This window comes from Manacus vitellinus, unplaced genomic scaffold (assembly GCF_001715985.3).
Source record: "Manacus vitellinus isolate BGI_N305 unplaced genomic scaffold, ASM171598v3 scaffold_7_pilon, whole genome shotgun sequence".
Classification (NCBI taxonomy): Eukaryota; Metazoa; Chordata; class Aves; order Passeriformes; family Pipridae; genus Manacus; species Manacus vitellinus.
This window is the reverse complement of record NW_021940813.1, coordinates 23,920,790-23,938,476: the sequence shown is the minus strand read 5'-3', so window position 1 is coordinate 23,938,476 and position 17,687 is coordinate 23,920,790. Positions and strand designations below refer to the sequence as shown.

General features: G+C 35.4%; 1 protein-coding gene across 1 annotated transcript in view; it reads left to right on the top strand.

Moving 5' to 3' along the window:
• Positions 1 to 17,687, top strand: part of CCDC138 (coiled-coil domain containing 138) — a 34,667-nt gene that overhangs the window by 3,236 nt on the left and 13,744 nt on the right. The window contains exons 4-12 of the mRNA XM_018084009.1: positions 184 to 368; positions 1,329 to 1,487; positions 3,980 to 4,099; positions 5,501 to 5,578; positions 5,658 to 5,768; positions 7,883 to 8,047; positions 8,568 to 8,684; positions 9,787 to 9,979; positions 13,108 to 13,284. Coding sequence (XP_017939498.1) covers positions 184 to 368; positions 1,329 to 1,487; positions 3,980 to 4,099; positions 5,501 to 5,578; positions 5,658 to 5,768; positions 7,883 to 8,047; positions 8,568 to 8,684; positions 9,787 to 9,979; positions 13,108 to 13,284 — 1,305 coding nt within the window. The remainder of the gene's footprint in view (positions 1 to 183; positions 369 to 1,328; positions 1,488 to 3,979; positions 4,100 to 5,500; positions 5,579 to 5,657; positions 5,769 to 7,882; positions 8,048 to 8,567; positions 8,685 to 9,786; positions 9,980 to 13,107; positions 13,285 to 17,687) is intronic.

Below are 17,687 nucleotides of genomic sequence, written 5' to 3'. Positions count from 1 at the left end.
TAACACTGCTTTGAGCAATTCTCCGTAATTCTGTAGATTACTTTCACATTTTGATACATCTTGCTTTATACTTATTACTCTGAATTCCTAAAATACATTTTCTATGGTTTTATACAACAGTCATATAATTATTTAGCTAGGACTAATTTTTTTAATGTAAAATGTTTTTGTTCCTGTCCACAGGCCATACATTACCATCTCATTTGGCTGCAAATACACAAGAAAATAGCGACCAAAATATTGGCAGTGGCTTGTTAAAGAAAATTGTGAGGGGAACTGATGCTCAGGCATGCAATAGCCAAGGCTTAATACCACCTCACATCAGTCAAATTTATGATGAATTATTTGTCATACATCAGAAACTCCAGGTAGGAACTCAGCCTTAAAATTTTTGTTGAATAATGTTATGAAGATTCTTACTTTTTGATAAAGAAATGAGAAATTATGTACATAATAAAACTTACCTATGTATTAAAGCTATTACTTAGTGCTATTACTTTATACTAAGCACAATTAATTATATACTAAACCTCTGTCTTCATATGCCTCTTTCCCTAAATTAGTTCACTGATTTGGTAATGGTGCTTTGACTTGGATTATGGGTAGGTCAGGTAGGTGGGTAGATTCAGCTTGAGGGAGTTTGAACACAGTGCTTCTACTATCTTGTAACACACTATGGACATGGAGAGTAGCACCCACAACTGTTGCTTCTCTTGAGAGCATCTAAAACTGTTCTTCTGACCCTACACATTCCAGAGCACTTGCCTTCATGGCCTCCTGCAAAAACCCTCAATTCATCCCACCAGTCCATCTCCAGCAGACCTAAGCTACTAACAGAAGAACCTCCTCTGTGGTTTTACTCTGTAAGAGTTCCTAAGCTTCTGCTAGATTCCTTGATGTGACTGTCTTTTGCACCATATGAGATAAAAATAATTTTGTATCTCTTTATCCCTCACCACTTTTTCAGGGATGCTTCCCACTAATTGAAGAAACAATAAATCTAGTATTCAGCATAGACAGTCACATCAGGCTCTCTTCTGTCTTACAGTTAATACTATTATCCAGACATTTTGGAAGCAAAAACCAAAGTTTAATTGTCTAGATTTGTACATGAGCAACAATATAGAGTTGAATTTTGTATTTTGGGAGGCCGAGCCATCCCAACGCGCATCAGTCATTTGGGTTAACATGTGAGGAAACTGAACATAGATGACCATCAGGATACTTTGTATTAGTAAGCTCTTATGTAACAAAAATTCAAATGCAGTGTAATTTGTGACAACTTCTTGGGTTTTTAAAGTAGTTTCAACATTTTTTTCTTGATACAGAGAGAAAGTTCAGCACAGCAGGAGTATGCTCTCCAACTCCAGAAACAAGAGCGTTGTCTAACAGAACGAGAAGCATTGATTTTTAAACATGAAGCAGCTTTGGCTAAAATAAGAGGTGTTGAAAAAGAAGTTCACACAAAATTTGGAGCTATAAAACAGGTAAAAAATATATTTGATGATAGATACTGCTCTACATACCATATAATTTGTTTATAGTTGTCTTAAACCATCACATGTTTGCTGGAAATACTGCTTATTTCTTAAAGTGATTAAAGGAAAGATTTATATAGAAAGTACTGAACAATACTATTAGGATTTTTGTATGACTCCTGTTTCAGAATGGTGCATTTAGTTGTCTGATGTATTAGTACTTGTTACTGTTACAAGTTAGAAAAAAGAGGTCACTTATTTCTAAAGTAGTTATAGCTATATGACCAGTATTAGAGAAAAAATTTTGGTCTATCTGTAATTGTACGTACGTTAAATGAGTATTTTTGCATTAGCTGTAGTTGAAATGGATTTCCTTGCGAAGGCTTTAAGACACATTGAGACCTTATGACATAACACCTATTGCAGAGGGCATTAGCAACCAAAGGCTCAAAAAGTTCAGAGGAAGATCAACCTAACTTTGGGGGTGTGGAAAGAAATGAAATGGTATGATTTTGCTGTAAGAAGAGGTACTTATTATTAATAACACTGTTCTTGAGAGTGTTTGCTATTGAATTTAAGTCTTGTTAAAGGTTTTAGTTATTATCCAGGAGGTCTCCAAGAGAAATCCTTAAACGTGTACTTTGTGTCAAAACCAGAAGCTGAGAAATTAAATTTCTTTGAAGTGTGCAAGTAAACCTTTCCCACAAGCTGTTGAGGGAGGATAAACTACATGTTAAAAAGGAGGAAGGGGTGCCAGAGGGTAGATCTGAAAAAAGTATACTGTTCACAAGGCCTGAGTGTACAGTATTGCATTTGAATAGAAATATCAGCAACAGAAACAGAGGATGATAAGTGGGTGCATGGGCTAAACATGCAGAATGAATTGAGAGTGACCGTGCCAGTCTTCAGCTACAAAAAAGGCTGAAAAACTAGATGTAACAAAAGCAGTTAAGCATATGAACAGGGAGATTGGCAAGACTGTATTGGATAACTAGTATTGGATAACTTAAGAACAGGGGAGACAAGCATCTGGCAGGAGTGAAATGGTGTAGCTGGTTAAAATACAGATGACACCACCTGATTTGTTTATGGAAGTGGGTGGGTTAGACATCCTGGCATCACCTGCAACCCTATGGCTTAACAACTGAATTGGTTATGAACTTCAAGTAAAGCTGTTAACTGTGTATGTAGAAAACAGAAGTGAAACATTCCTTAAGATTCCATAAGATAGGGTGCATTATATGTTGGCAGCATCTGTATGTTTATTGGTATGGAAAGGGGATCTGTCATTTCATACAGATGAGAGGACAAAAGGAAACAACCTCAAATTGCACCAGGGAAGGTTTACATTGGATATTAGGAATAATTTCTTCACCTAGGGGATTTTCAAGCATTGGAACAGGCAGCCTAGAGAAGTGATGGAGTCACCATCTCTGGAGGTATGAAAAGACATGTAGATGTGGCACTTAGGGGCATAGTTTAGTGGTGGACTTGGCAGTGTTAGGTTAATGGTTGGACTCACTCTTCCAACCTAAATCATTCTATGATTCTGTGTCTTAGGCAAATATGTGTAGGTGCTTTAGACAAGAATGTCATGCCCACAGCTCTTCTGATCCTATTGGCTGAAGAGCAACATTTGAGAAAAAGAGGAACTGTAGATGGTTCTCTGTGCAGCTGGAATGGAAATTACTAAATTTCCAAGCAGAAATGCAAAGGTGGATCTCTTCAGGACTTACATCCTTTAAATTTCTACAGTCCTTTATTTTTGTCATTTGCACATGTAGGGAGAGAGGATATGACTGGAAATGGAAAAGTAGAGATCAAGTAGGTGAATGAAGAATAGTGAATTCATGGAAGGAGAGAAATGAAAGATAGTGTGTATATATAGCTGGAATATTTTCAGTAAAATAAAACCTTGCTGTTTTATCAAATCTGAGGTACTCAGAGGTGCACTGGTGTCCAGAGAAGATTAAATCTAAAACAAGTTTCGGGGGAAAGAGAAGAATGGCAGTGGATATGCAAGTTGTAGTTAACAATTCATATGCTTATGTTGTAAACCCAAGTGTTAGTCTACAAGGCATAGGATTAGTTTCTTACTCTGCATGATTGAGAGTGAGCAAAGCCAAAAAAGTAGTTGAAACCTCAAAACACAATCACAACTTTTTGTAATTGAGTGAGCTGTAAATAAAAGCTTTTTCATTTATTTTAGTTCACAAACATTTCCCACATCTGAACTGTCTGAGAAATATACATATATATATAGTCTGGTTTTGGTAGAATCTGGAAAGAATAGGAGCTATAGTCTTTGCACGTTGCTCTCTGTTTCTATATAGATCCTTCGTAACACGCAGTACAGATCTTGTTTTTCTCACTATTTGGCCATGCAGAATGACAAACTTGGTATTTGAAAGTCTGTCCTATTATTTTAACACTAAAATGGAACTTGGTGTTTTTAGAATAGTCTCTTTTAAATCATGTTTTTAAATTTGATACTTCTCTAGCGACATGAGGCAGAAGTTAAACAGCTGACAGAAGCCTTGAGAGAAATAACTAAAGAAAATAGGAGGCTGAAGTCGTCATTTGACACCTTGAAGGAAATGAATGACTCTTTGAGGAAACAGGTAAAATTAATTATTTCCTGCTACAGAAAATTTTACAAGTTATAGTCAATAATTGTGAATGTTCGAGCAGCTTTAGTTTGCAAAATTGCTGATTTTTTGTTTCTGTAAGACAAGAATTGTATGAGTGACTGAAAGTACTTCCTGCATGTTTTTCTAGTACTTGAAATTTAACCTTTCTGATCTTTTACAGTATAAAAAATATTGGACTTATTCCTCTGACCCACTAGGAACAGCTAATTTTTAGGAAGGGCAAATCCATATCTTCTGAAGCAGATTGAGGGTGGATGGAGAGAAAATATTTTATGACTTAATAGAATCCACCCTGTGCTGATTGGCTGTGCTGATTGTACTAAAAAAAAAATTTCTAACTCCATGTTTGCTTAGTATTTTTAGTTATTTTTGCAAATTAAGGCAGTATTTTCTCAGTTCTTATATTGAGATAGTGTTTCATAGTAATACACAGAGTAGGAATTTGTTTCACTTGACTGTCAAGTCTGACCTAAAATGCTGACGTGCAAATTGCTATCTAAACTGTTTGATCATTGTTTATTCATTGAATTAATACCTGTTCTGATAGATTGAAGGACAGTAAAAATCTACAGCAGGGCCTTATTCTTTCCATTAGAGAAGGTCAGACCTAGCTCCTAGGACATTGATGGTTCTGGTGCAACACATCTGTCTTGTTATTTCCTCTCACTGCTAAATCTTTGCATTTCTGTGCAAAGTGAGGGCTTCTGTGATAATTATGCTTGTATGCATAGGGCATGTTTCTTATGTTTAAATGGTGGTTACGCTTTCCCTCATCTTTTCTCACCGAGCAAACTGTTTCTGTAGTATGTTAGTAACTGTCTCATTCTGCAGAGAAAAAAACTTTCACCTTCCCCATTAACAAGACAATTGTACCGTTCTTGAAATATGTACTCCATTTTTATGTCACTTCTTCATGAAAAGATGTTAAGTACCTGTAAACCTAGGATGATATTGTAGTGCTTATTCTTCCCCTTCACCCTGAAAGGCTGGGCTGCAGGTCAATAGAGAGCTACTGCTGCTGTCTTATCAGGTTGCCCAGAGAGGTGTTAGAATCTCAAACCTTGGAGCTGTTCAAAAGCTATCTGGACATAGTCCGGGCCAACCAGTTCTTGGTGGCCCAGCTTGAGCTGGGGGGTTGGACCAGATGTCCTCCAGAAGTGCTCTTGAGCCTCAGCCAATCTGTGATTCTGTGATTTGTTGAGGGAGGTGTATGATGATTTTGTTTCTCTCACTTTACATGCTGAGAAGAAAAAAATTGAACTTAAATAATTTAGCTACTCAACAGCAGTATCAAATTGTTTCGTTGTGATAATTAGGTGAAGAATTCAGTTTTGAATTTACAGATACTTTAATATTTTCTGATTCTTTCAGTTAAGTGATGTAACTGAGCTGAACAAGAAGTTGGAAGGTCAAGCACGAAAAGTACAAGCACGTTTAGAAAACCTACAGGTAAGGTTTGTTCTTACATATACCTGCTGCTTTTATAGGTAATCAGTGAAATGTAATTCATTGTTATATTTTGTTGTAGAGGAAGCATGAATTTTCAATAGTACGGAAGTCTGACAATATATGTCAAGTGATGCAACAAAGCAAACCTGTGAAACAGGAAAAAGTGATGGTAACATCAAAAATCGCTAAGGTAAGAATTGAGCAAAAGTCTCGACTGTTTTCATTTGAAAGGCATTAGGCAGTGTAACATTCTCTGTGTATCTGCTGGAAATTAGAAAATGTAGCTTCCAATTTTGTTTTACGAGTAAATTAATTATAATAAGAGAAGAAACATTATATGGGGAGAAAACAGTTAACAAAGAATGAAGTTTGTTGCTAAAAATGTGTCTTGGATTTCATATTACATATGTCAATAGTATATGTGTATATTTTTATTTATATGGTATGCTTTCCACTTGCTGTCATGTCATCTTTCATCTACCAATTAGAATTATAACCTACTTCCACTTTAGCAGATTTCTTTTGCTGTGTCAGAGAAAATTTTAAACTTCTTCTGCTTACTGCTGCTATACAGCACAGCACTGTCCTTATGAATAACACCAGGCAAAAAGTAGTCAGTCAGAAGTATCTGATAAAGAATCTTAATCTTCTCAACAAAATGTCATTTTTTTGAGAAATAATCTTTAATGGGGAAAGAGAATAAATACAGTGTTCATACACAGTTCCAAAACAATCACCTTTGTTTCCTTAAAAAATCTTCTTATAACACTTCTTGAAATGCTTTCTTTCTCCATGTAGTTCCATTTAGTAGCAGGTGAACTGTGAAATGAAAAAGAGATATTCACACCATCCTACTTAACTGATCTACATTGGGTGCCTTTAAAACTGAGCTGTATATATATAACCAAGAAATTCTCTTAGGTTTTAACATACTTTGGTTGCAGGTGTAATACAAATAGTATCAGTAATTACAGTTCTGATAGAAGAGGAAAACAGTTATCTGAAGGTAGATAGAAGAAAACTTTTGAAGTCTTTATAGAACTGTTTGTGCGGCCTGTCTTCAGTTATCTCTGGATGTCTTTCATAGAGTATTTCACTGCAGTGTAGTACAACCAGAATGACAATTTCAAAATGTCTTTGTTGTTTTTTTTAACAATGCTAGTTGCTCAGTTAAATTTTAACAACAGTAAATTGTGTGAAATAAAGCAAAGTAGGTATAGTGCATTGAGATAAGAATTTCCCCATGCAAAGGACATTATAGACCTGCTTTCTCCTGTAGTTCATTTGTCCAGAATTATAAAATAGAGTGATTTTTTATGTGAATTTTTTTCCAAGGTGTTTTACTACCATTTGTCCAAATATAAAATAAATTATTTTTTTACACCCAGAAACTATCACAAATAGCGCCTGTCCTGCACTGGGGAGGGAGGTATGAGAGAGAGAAAAACGCTGCAGGATTCCTTCTGGGTCTCTGGAAGAAAGGCCTGACAACAAATGGCTTAATTAAAAGGCTATTTTAATAAGATGGAGTAAGAGGAGGAATAAAGAAAGCAAGTAAATCTTGTGTCCCTTCAGATGCTGGGAACCCTGTGTTTGAGCAGCATCAGGTGGAGCTTGGGTGGATTTTTCCCAGGGCATGCCGAGCTGCTCCTGTCCATTGAGAGAAACTCCTCCTCTTTGACCATTCAAGATATTACATAATTTTCTTGCAAAAAACCAGCTCTATTCGTGGAGGATGTTCACAGGAGAAGAACTTGTTGCCTTTTTAGACAAGGGCAAGGCCAGGCAGGAGAGGCATGATCAGCAGTTCCACTTGGGAGCTGCCTGATTTTATCCTGCAACCAAGCACAGGATAAACTGTGCATTTGATTGATCTGTGGAGCACAGCTCAGGCTGCACCTACTCAGGTTAACTGTGATGTTTTCTCTGACTCTTTTATGTACAGTAGTATCCCAGTCAGGATTGCCACCTTCCAACCCTTACATACGCATCCACATACAGTTCACCTTTCCCAGTGATATTGTAAGTTACATATTAATAATATGCAGGCTTCTCAAACCCTAGGTACAAGGCCCAGCAGAGCACACATGGCCTGTTCACTATCTACTTGAATATGTTTTCCATGGGCTCCCTATACAGTAACTTACCTCCCAGATTTTATCAGGCATAAAATTGTCATCCTTTATATTATGCATAATATTTCATAACAAATGTACTCTCACGTGTTTCAGTCTGTTACTATTTTGGCTTAAAAAAATCATTAACTTGGAAGCTGAAATATCTGATGTTATGGATGTATTACAGCTACCATTGAATTCACAAGTTTATGAGCTCTTAAGTTTTCTTATGGATTGGATCTCAGACCAGCATCTTAGCAAAATAAAAACACAAGAAGAAAGAGAGGACAGTTATAAACTTATGGTTACCCAGAGCTCAGATAAACTCTCTACTCGGCAAAAGTGTATGAAGGTAAAGGAGTTTGGATTGTTTGCTTGTGTTAACATGTTTCAGATTTCTGGGGGGGGGGGCTGTTAAATGATTCTTAAAGTATAACAGGTCAGCATGTAATTAGAACAAAATCACTGTTAATAAGTCAGTATTCATTCCAGCAGTGAGATAGAATAGATACATTGTCAATTGTAAAGCATACAGTTAATTTTTAATAAAACGTGTGGTGTTCAGTCTCAAGATGAGAGTTTCAACATTTTATTTCTAGTCACTTCTTTCAGTTGATACTTCTTTTTTTATGTGTGATACTTTACATAATTCCTCTGTTTCAAGGAGATTAACAGGTCAAATTTAAAACATTTTTATGCCTATTTAGATATTAATGTTTCAATTTATGACATATGTAATCTGTTAGATTACAAGAGAAAACTCAAAAAAAAAGTTAAGAAATCTGTTCATTTGGTTTTCACTTACAGTTAGCTTATAGAGTAGTTTTATATACTGCATACTGCATATATACTACTTTTGTGTATTTTTACAGCTTTTGCCTATAGCTACTGAGCAACTCCAGTGGATGCCATATGTGAATTCTAAACTGCACATGCCTGTAATTAAATTTATTTACTGGTCTATAAGACAGCTAGACACTGATATACAGGTAAAACAAGTATACTCCTCTTGCAGTATGTTTTTTTAATAACTAAATTCACAGAAGGTATTAATGGATTTTGCATTTTAAATATATATGAAAAGCAGAAGTTTTCAGGCCGTATATAGAAAAGAAACTGCTGTAAAGTATAAATTCTTAGTGTTTAACACAGATAGATGCCAAATCAAAAAAAATCAAGTTAAATTTAAATTTGGCATTGTGTATCTAAATACAGTGTTCGTAAGTATGTGATCTCTGTTGTGATTTCTAAGCACATCAGAAATTACATTTTTGCATATGTAGTTAACAAACTTGCACTAGAAAAGGCAGTACTTTCAGATGCACTTTATGCATGAGATTTGTTGAAATTGATTGAAGTGTGTGGCAAAGCAGTGAAGAAATTTTGTTTGTTTCTGTTCTCTGCTTCGTGTCTAAACACAAGACATTCCTTGCAGTCTTTGACTAGAGTGCTGTAAGAAAATATGTAGCAGTATAATAAAGAAAAAGATAGTAGTCACACTGTAAAGACTCAGCATAGTACTGTCAATAGTGCTTTTGCTGAATCAAAAGATAGAAACTTTGTAAATATCCTGAGTTTAAATTCAATAGAATACTACGCTGTTGTGTTTGGTGCTAATAAGTAACTATATTTTAAATGAGCATATTTTGAAGTTTGATTCTGAAGTAGTATTTCTTTATGACGAAAAGTCTAATAGATATTACCTGTACAGTATTCTTAAGGTTCATATTTAGACCTTGAATTCTGTGAATGGTTTTACAGGATGTAACTTCAGGCAACCTTACAAAATAGAATTGACTGAAACTGAACTTTTTCTGGAACCAGAGGCAACTTAAATAATGTCAGCATATCCAAGACCCTCACTAATTAGTCTCTTGATTAACTATGTGTTGATACGGCACCGTGGTAGTGTTGTTCAGCTGCTTTTGGAACACAAAACAGAATTGTCTATGCAGATTATATTCCAATATGTGATCAAACAATTTGCTACTTAATATTTAATCACATGGGGAACATATATATCACTGTATAGTATACAGGATTTCAATGTGTTTTAATGTTTACACTAACTCTATGCACTGTTTGAAACAGCAGGCAACAATGAGATCAACAATGAGGAGACTGGGTGAAGATATTTTCAAAGGCATAGTGAGCAAGGGAAACCCACATGGTTCTTCTGAACAGTCTGTAGAGAGTAAATCAAAATCAGCAGCTTTTTTTAAGAGTTCCTATATGCCTTTGAGATTTGTGTCAACTTTAATTGTGCTTAAAACAGTGACACAAGGTAAATTAAGATTTTTTTTTAATTTTAATTTATTTATTTCAGTCATGTGCCTGGATAAAAACCATTTCAATGATACTATAGAGTCTGTTATGCTTTATTAGTGAAAAGTGGTTTTACTTGAGTTTGGCTACCTTGTGAAGCAAAATATGTATGAATCTTGCTATTATTCATTTCATGTTTGAGTTTATGTGTTCCTTTTAATATGATGACTTGTTAGATCAGTCAGCATTTCTGAAGAAGGGGAAAAGAGACATTGATAATTCTGTCAAACTGTTTTCCTTCTTTGTCCTTTTGACATAGAGAGTGGTGTTCACTTTTGTGAGAAGAAAAACCTTCAATCAGTCTGATTTATCGAGATATTTTAAAAATAACTTACAGATTAACTTTGGTTATTTAAACAAATTCTTCCCCATTTCTAGATAATATATATATATGTATGCCTTCTTCAAACACTTCAACATAATCTGAATTATGCTTGAAGGTTCTTCATTCATGTATGTGCAGGTGTGATGAGTAATCCAAAAGAATGTTTTATTTTGACTTCTATTATTAGGTTTCTCTTTGACTTAGTGTATTCAATAATGGCCTCAGTGATTGCTATGAACCTATGCAAAAGGAGTCCATCAGCATAAAAGCAGCAGAGTTGATAGGTCCCCTCTGAATCCTGAATGCAATGTAATTGCTACTTATTATCAAGTTGAGTTTCTGAATATATTAACGCTTGATTTTTTTGTGTGTGTTTATTTCTTTGGGAAAAAAATGATCATATATTCTCTTAAACTATATAGTCCATACAACCTCCAGTGCCTGTTAGGGGATTATTCTATCTGAAACAGCTACATCACTTTCAGCTCTTTCTTCTGCCTTTTGTTAACCAGAAAGGATCAGGAGGGTTGTGTAGGGGGGCATCACAGGGTGAGTGACTCTTACCTTTCAGTGTGAGATTTTTTGTTTCCTTTGTTCCCAGGACCCTTCCACCTTTTACACTGGCAGATATGTATAACAGTAAAGTAGAATTTTCTACTTAAAACCTATGTAATTTGGTGTTGGCAAAGAAATAGAGGAAGCTGGGTCTTCCTTGCCTTATGGGAGAGGGAGAAGATAAAGGTTTCAAAGTAGACACTACAGGATTACACAAATCAGATTGTATCTAGACAGTGTGACAAAAAGTGTGGAAAATATAACTCAAAGACTAGAGTAACTGTTTTCCCAGCTGATTTGTTAACAGCTGCCTTTCAGTTATAAAGTCTTTTCTCTCTTCAAGGGAAATAGATAACAAGAGGTGTTGCAGATCTTTTTATGGAAGTTAGGCAGACGAGTAATTATATACCATCAAGAGCAGGTGTAAGATGCGATTGCTGCTTACCTGCAACAACTTAGTGGTACTGTGGTGCTGCATAACTGGGATTTTCTGCAAGAATATGTTTTACAAGGATAACATAAGAATGAATGTATTTATAACTCTTTTCCAACTCTTTGTGATATTAACCACTTATTTTTCCCTTTTCAAAGACATTTTAAAAGCACAGATAATTTTGATAGCAAGTAATTGTTCAGTGGGGCTACAACTGAACAATCTAACCTAACCTCAGAAATGGTCCTGCTTTAGGCAGGAAGGTTAGATTCCAACTAAATTGTTCCATGATTCTATGCTACCTTTGATTTTCGTGACCTTTTATTCTCTGAATGGTTTCTATTTTAAAATGCCATTACTAGTAACACATTTATTCTGCTAATAACACAAAGAGATTCAGATAGGTTACAGAGATGTTAATTATCAAGGTACTCCTGAAAAACCATGCCAGAATGTCCAAATCAGATGCCTGCTTTGTCATCTGATTTTTTTTAGCCTCTTGTGTGAAATATATTGTGAATATTAGGCCAGTTCCTTAGACAGCAGAGATCCATATCACAAAATTGCTGCAATCTCTGGCACCCTGATAGACACTAAATTGGGAGGCCAAGATTTTAAATGCATAGATAATGAATAGTGTTCTTTTTCATGGAAGTTGTGCTTCTGGATTAGACAGTTAAGAAGATTAGTTTGTCTTTATGCTTAACAACCTGTTCAGGATTTATGTTGAGAGTATTTACAGTAAATACAGGATTTAAACATGATGGAAGACCACCCTGACATCATTAATGAACTAACACAGTGTTTCAGCTGTTGGAGGAAACTATTTCAGTCAAGACATTTTGGTGAAGCATGATAATTATTCTTAAATTGCAACTCACATTTCTAGAAATGTTTGATAAAAGCAATGCAAGAAGAATTGCAATACCAAAACTAGTCATTGCCGAGAGTGATTTACCCTGAGCAGATGAACGATCTTGATTAGAATGAACCAGTTTAGCCTCTCATGGTTCCCTTTTACATGAAAAATATGATCTGATGTTAAACATATGTCAGATATCACTGTGTATGAATTTTGATCACTCTGACCACATGGCACTAATGATCTAGTGATAAAGTAGCACGTTTGAACATACATCTTCTTTCCCTTAAATGTCAGTATCCAGCAGATGGCACCACAGTTAAACTTTTGCGGCAGGATAAATTGTTTCCTTCTACTTAATTTTCTGCACTCCAGATGATCAATGAGAGTCCAAGATACTGAGGACAATTTGACATCAGGAAATTAAGAAATTAGATTGGTTCACTTAATCTGCATTCTTAGTAGAATTTAATGGACTCTACAATGAATAAGAATATAAAATGTGTGTGCTGAAACTACCGCTTTTTACAGAAGGAATGGGAATAGTTGCTCTGGTGAAAGTAATTGCTCCTACGCAGACAAATCAGCCATTGACTCCTTTAATAGAGGTTTCCCAGGTGTTGAAACTTGACATTGTCTCAAACTATGCCAGCTTACATTTTCTTTCCTCTTAAGCAAAATATTTGCAGGACTTTACATTTGTAAATATATTTTTTCTTAAACATAGTAGATAGTGTCTTTCTCTACTCAGAATAAATTGTTAAGGAATAAAAACAGACAAGTAAATTTAATATTTTCACCATTTAGCTTTTAAGTATATGTCTACAATGGAAACTGTCGAACAGTTGTTCACATTGCTTAATGAAATGATGGTTATAGAAGTCTTATTGCCTGTATTCTGGTATCTTTCAGTGGATTACCTGGCTCAGGCATTTGATTCACTTCGCATAGACTTGAAGACAGATGAAGGGAAGGCCTTATTTTTGGAATACCAATGTGTACCTGTTGTATTAAGTCACTTAAAAGTATCCAGTAGAGGTCTGCTTTCCAGTGCTCTTGAAGGATTACTTCAGATGACCACAGAATCTGGTAAATTGGGGTAATTAAAAAAAAAAATAAATTAAAAATCAGGATAAGAATAGGTGAGGTAAGCATAAATACAATGTAAAACAGCACAATTCTTATGTATAAATGATCTAATGTAGTGTTAACCTTCATTTGTATCATGTACATTTATTAGAGACATAAAACGTACATCTGAATTTTCTTTCTCTGGCATCTTGTGTTTTCTGCTCCCTCTCAGCACCTATGTTTTATATTTTGTCCTGGTTACTTTCTTATTTATTGCTATGAATTTTTTGTTGCTCTTTTTTGGTTTGGCATTTCAGTTTATTCCACTGTATTATTTTGACGATATTTTTCTTTGAAGTCAGTCTGTACCAGGGAAGCCAAATCATGAAAAACTGCCAGAAGGTGGAAATAAAACATAGGTTGTATTTAAATTCTTTTCCTAGTTTGAATGAACAGATCATCCACAATCATTTTTCAGTTTCTAATAATTGAAAATGGCATTTCTAAAAGAGATGGTTATGTTTTGCTGAATTTTACTGTGCCAAGATGGTTGTTTTGCTGAATTTTACTGTACTTTGGTCCTAGAAAAGTGTTAATAATCCTATTTGTCCCAGCATTTTCCAAGTGATCCAGACTAAGGATCAGTTGATAACCAACTGGATAAACATGAAGGTAGAGAGGCATTCCAGTGCCACATTGAATAAACTTTGTAGAACAGAAGTGTTTGTTATTTTGGAAGGGTTTTGTTACCATGCATTGTACTGATTAAAATACAAAACATGTTTGACTTGGGATGGTATAGCATTGAGTAAACAGCAACTTTGTAGCAATGTAAGTGCAGAAATATTTAACTGACGTTCTATTCTTCCTTGCAGACTCTTTTTCTGATCATGTAGTTAATGCAGTCTTACACTAAGGTATTCTTCCTAATAGTCATGACTGTGGTTGATAAAATGATTGGGAAAGAATTAATTGAATGCACAAAGGTCACAACCTAAGCAAAGTGGGTGGTGTCTGGTATTATTTTGGGTAATGTCAATAACAGTACATCTGTTACCTCTCTGTAGTCAATCTGATACACTAGAGGCCTGCAGTTTGAAGAATAATGAAGATATATTTTGAGAGACTCAAATTTTTGCTTTCTCACTTCTCAGAGAAGTTGTACATATGTGAAATCAGGGAAGTAAGAGTACTGTTTAATGGAATTGACATTTGATTGAGAATTATTTCTTGGCAACTGGATATAAAGCCTTATGCAGAGCCTTTCTCTTTGGTAAAATAAATTGCCAGTACACAAGTTATAGGCATGTTCTGCTTTTTTCCAATACGTAGTTGGTGTTTTGCAAGTTGTTAACCATGAGAAGTAGGATTGTTGATGGGAAACTGTGTTTTCATTGCTTTGTAAGTTTCCTATTAAAAAGTCATTAAAAGACAAACTATAGAAGATGGCAGTGAATATTCAGAGGACTCTCTATGTTAGAGTAAAACAAGAATTTATGCTCACAGTATGCTTACGGTTTTAAAGCTGTATTCATGTGCAGCCTTAAACGTAAAGTCATAGGTAGCTGGCCATATACTCAAATACACAATTGTATTACCCAAAAAGACAGTATCTAGCCAACAGAAGGCAAAGTCTAGACTTTTATTTTTTGCTGTAATCCTAACCATTCTTTCAATTTGCTACAACAATTTTCTGTCTCTGTTTGTTAAAAAATAATACGTTAGAGAGGAAGTGATTAGAAATTAAGTTGGGGAAAAAAAGTGGGTTTATTTCTTCATATTCTTCATTAATTTTTTAAGTTTTAATTTTTTCATGAAGTATTTTTACAGATTTAAATTTTAGTTGTTCAGGCTGAAAAATGTTAATCAGAAATAGCTACTATGTTTCAATAGTCCTCCCTGTAACTGCATGTACTTTTTTTATAGTAAGCAATGAATGCTAATGTTTCTGTGCAGTTCAGGCCTCTCTAAGGTCCTTATGTAGGCTGTCTGCTGTGTAAGAAATTATCTTCCTCATGTTACAGAAATGAAGCCTAGGTTTCCCTCATATGTTAAGGAAAATTACTTAAACTGCATATGAAGAAGGTACATACTAATCTAAGATGGATATTTCTGTTGAAAGAAATTAGAACAAGGGAGTCTGCAGTATTGAGTAAGCAGATTTCGTTTTGGTATGCACGTTCTCAGGTTTTGGATCAGTATCATTGCTTTTGGCTTCACAATGTGTCTGGTACAGTCGGTCCAGAATCCAAGTTTCCTTTGCAAGTTCATACATTGACAGTGCCGGTAAGGCATTCACTTACTAAAAACATGATGTCAAATGCAACAGCTGAGGTATTAGTATCATCTTTTCCTATCTGTGTACAAGACCTTAATGGCAAATTTAAATTAATGTTCTTACTGTTATGCATCCTACTGGCACACAGCCCTCCATGCACTCCATCTCCATCTCTCCTCAGGAGTTTCACATCAAGAATCTGGGAGAGTCCTAGCACCACCATTTCAATGGAAAATGGTGGAGGTCTGAAAGGTAACATTCCTCAGTACTTTTTTACTCTGTGTACTTATGATTTCACTATTATATGTTCAGCAGTCTTGGCCAGCTCAGGATATGCATTCACACACAATATCTTTTACTGTTCTGATTGTTGCCTTCTTCTCTTAGATCTTTTTTCACAAGGAAGAGAAGTATCAGCAGATAGAGATGGAGGAATAATTAATTCTAGAGTGATTTACTTGTCTGAGAAGACTTACTATATCACAAAATGGTCCAGAGGGTGGCTTGAGGCATTTCAAAACCTGAAAAAAATGCATGAAGTCGTGATTCTTCAGTTCCTTCTGGAAACTGTGACCAGAAAGCCAAATAGTGTTGTGTTAATGTTCTGTACTCTTTTTTTCTTTTTTTTGCCTGGTATGCTGGGAATAACATTTAACAAGGAATATTTTGGTAGTAGAACTGCAGCATAATTTTTTTGGCATTTTAGAGATGCCATGATTCATTCTAGGGCTTTCTTTGCACTAGTCAGCATCCCATAGCTACTGTTTAGGAAAAATGAAAGCAATAAGGATCCCTCAAAATAGTCTAGTTTAAAAGAAAAAAAAAAGCAGTAAACCAGAGTTTCAGGATTTGATAAGGTCTACTTCTCTGTCATTCTCTGCCATGTTTGTTAACACCATTTACTTCTGTAAAGGTAAGGCTAACTTTAATAAAACAGAGTGTCTATTTGTAAAAAGTCTCTCACAGTGCAGTGGGAAGAAGTATATGGTTAGTTATGGTAGAAGTATATGGTTAGAGGCATAACGTTAGTTATGCCTCTATATGGTGAGAGGCAGCTGATAGTCAAGATCTCTGTGTATCATGCTAACTGGTATGCAGTGTGCCTGCACATGTTTTTATATGTTTGGGCACATCCATGCCCTAAAGACTGTGGCTGATGAAGATAACTATCAGGAGTTCAAGCCACAAAAAATATTCCATTTAAAGATCAATACCCCTTCACTTCAAAGGCTAATGAAACTTTGCTCATTGAGAATTTGGAGCTCCCCTGGTTTCAGTGAGCTTCTGTGTTCCAGTCTGAAGGAAGAAGCAGATGATGTTCTTTGCACTGCACAACTCAGTTGTGTGAAGTACAAAGGAGAGCTCATAGGTTACTACACTAAATGAGCCCTATACAACTTCTAGTGACAGACTTTCTTTTTGGAAACCTCACTTGGAATCCCCATGTCTAATGAGAGCAAAAAAGTATGAGCAGCAAATATCACAGATAGTTTCACTGAGTTTTTACTCTTGCATTACTTTTCGCATCATGCCTTTCCCAAAAAAAAGGCACCATTTTTGAACATTGAAAACACAAGATTGGCTCCTTTGAGTGGAATGCATGCATGGATCATATACACTTTGCAAATGGTAGGTAGCTGTGTGTCTCTCTATATATGTATGTATACGTGCATGTTTATATTCACATATGTGGCACCAGAAGAGTCATCCTTGAGTACTCAGACATTAGGGAGGATGTTACTGCTGAGCAACATCTGAATGTTCACTCAGATGACAGGAAAGAGGAAAATGTAACCTTAGGGATTAGGCATTTCATTTCTACTCCAAAGACAAAAGGGGAGTATCAACTTATTTTGACCCCCTTTGTGTCAAGAGGCCTATCCATTTGCATTCTTAATGGTAAAATCATTTGTCATCCTTTCCTCGTTAGAGCCACAAGATGAACTATGAGCCGTCAAGGTGGTCTTTTTGGTTCATCTCTTACTTCAGATTCCAGGTTGGAACTTTTTCGGTCAGTACTAGGATCAGGGTTTACTCTTTAATCATTTTGATTCTCAGTTAGAGAGATCTTACCATATTCCACAGAAATAATATCAGTCTAGTAAATCTCATAAAGCAAGTTTGAAGCTCATTTAAAACTGTA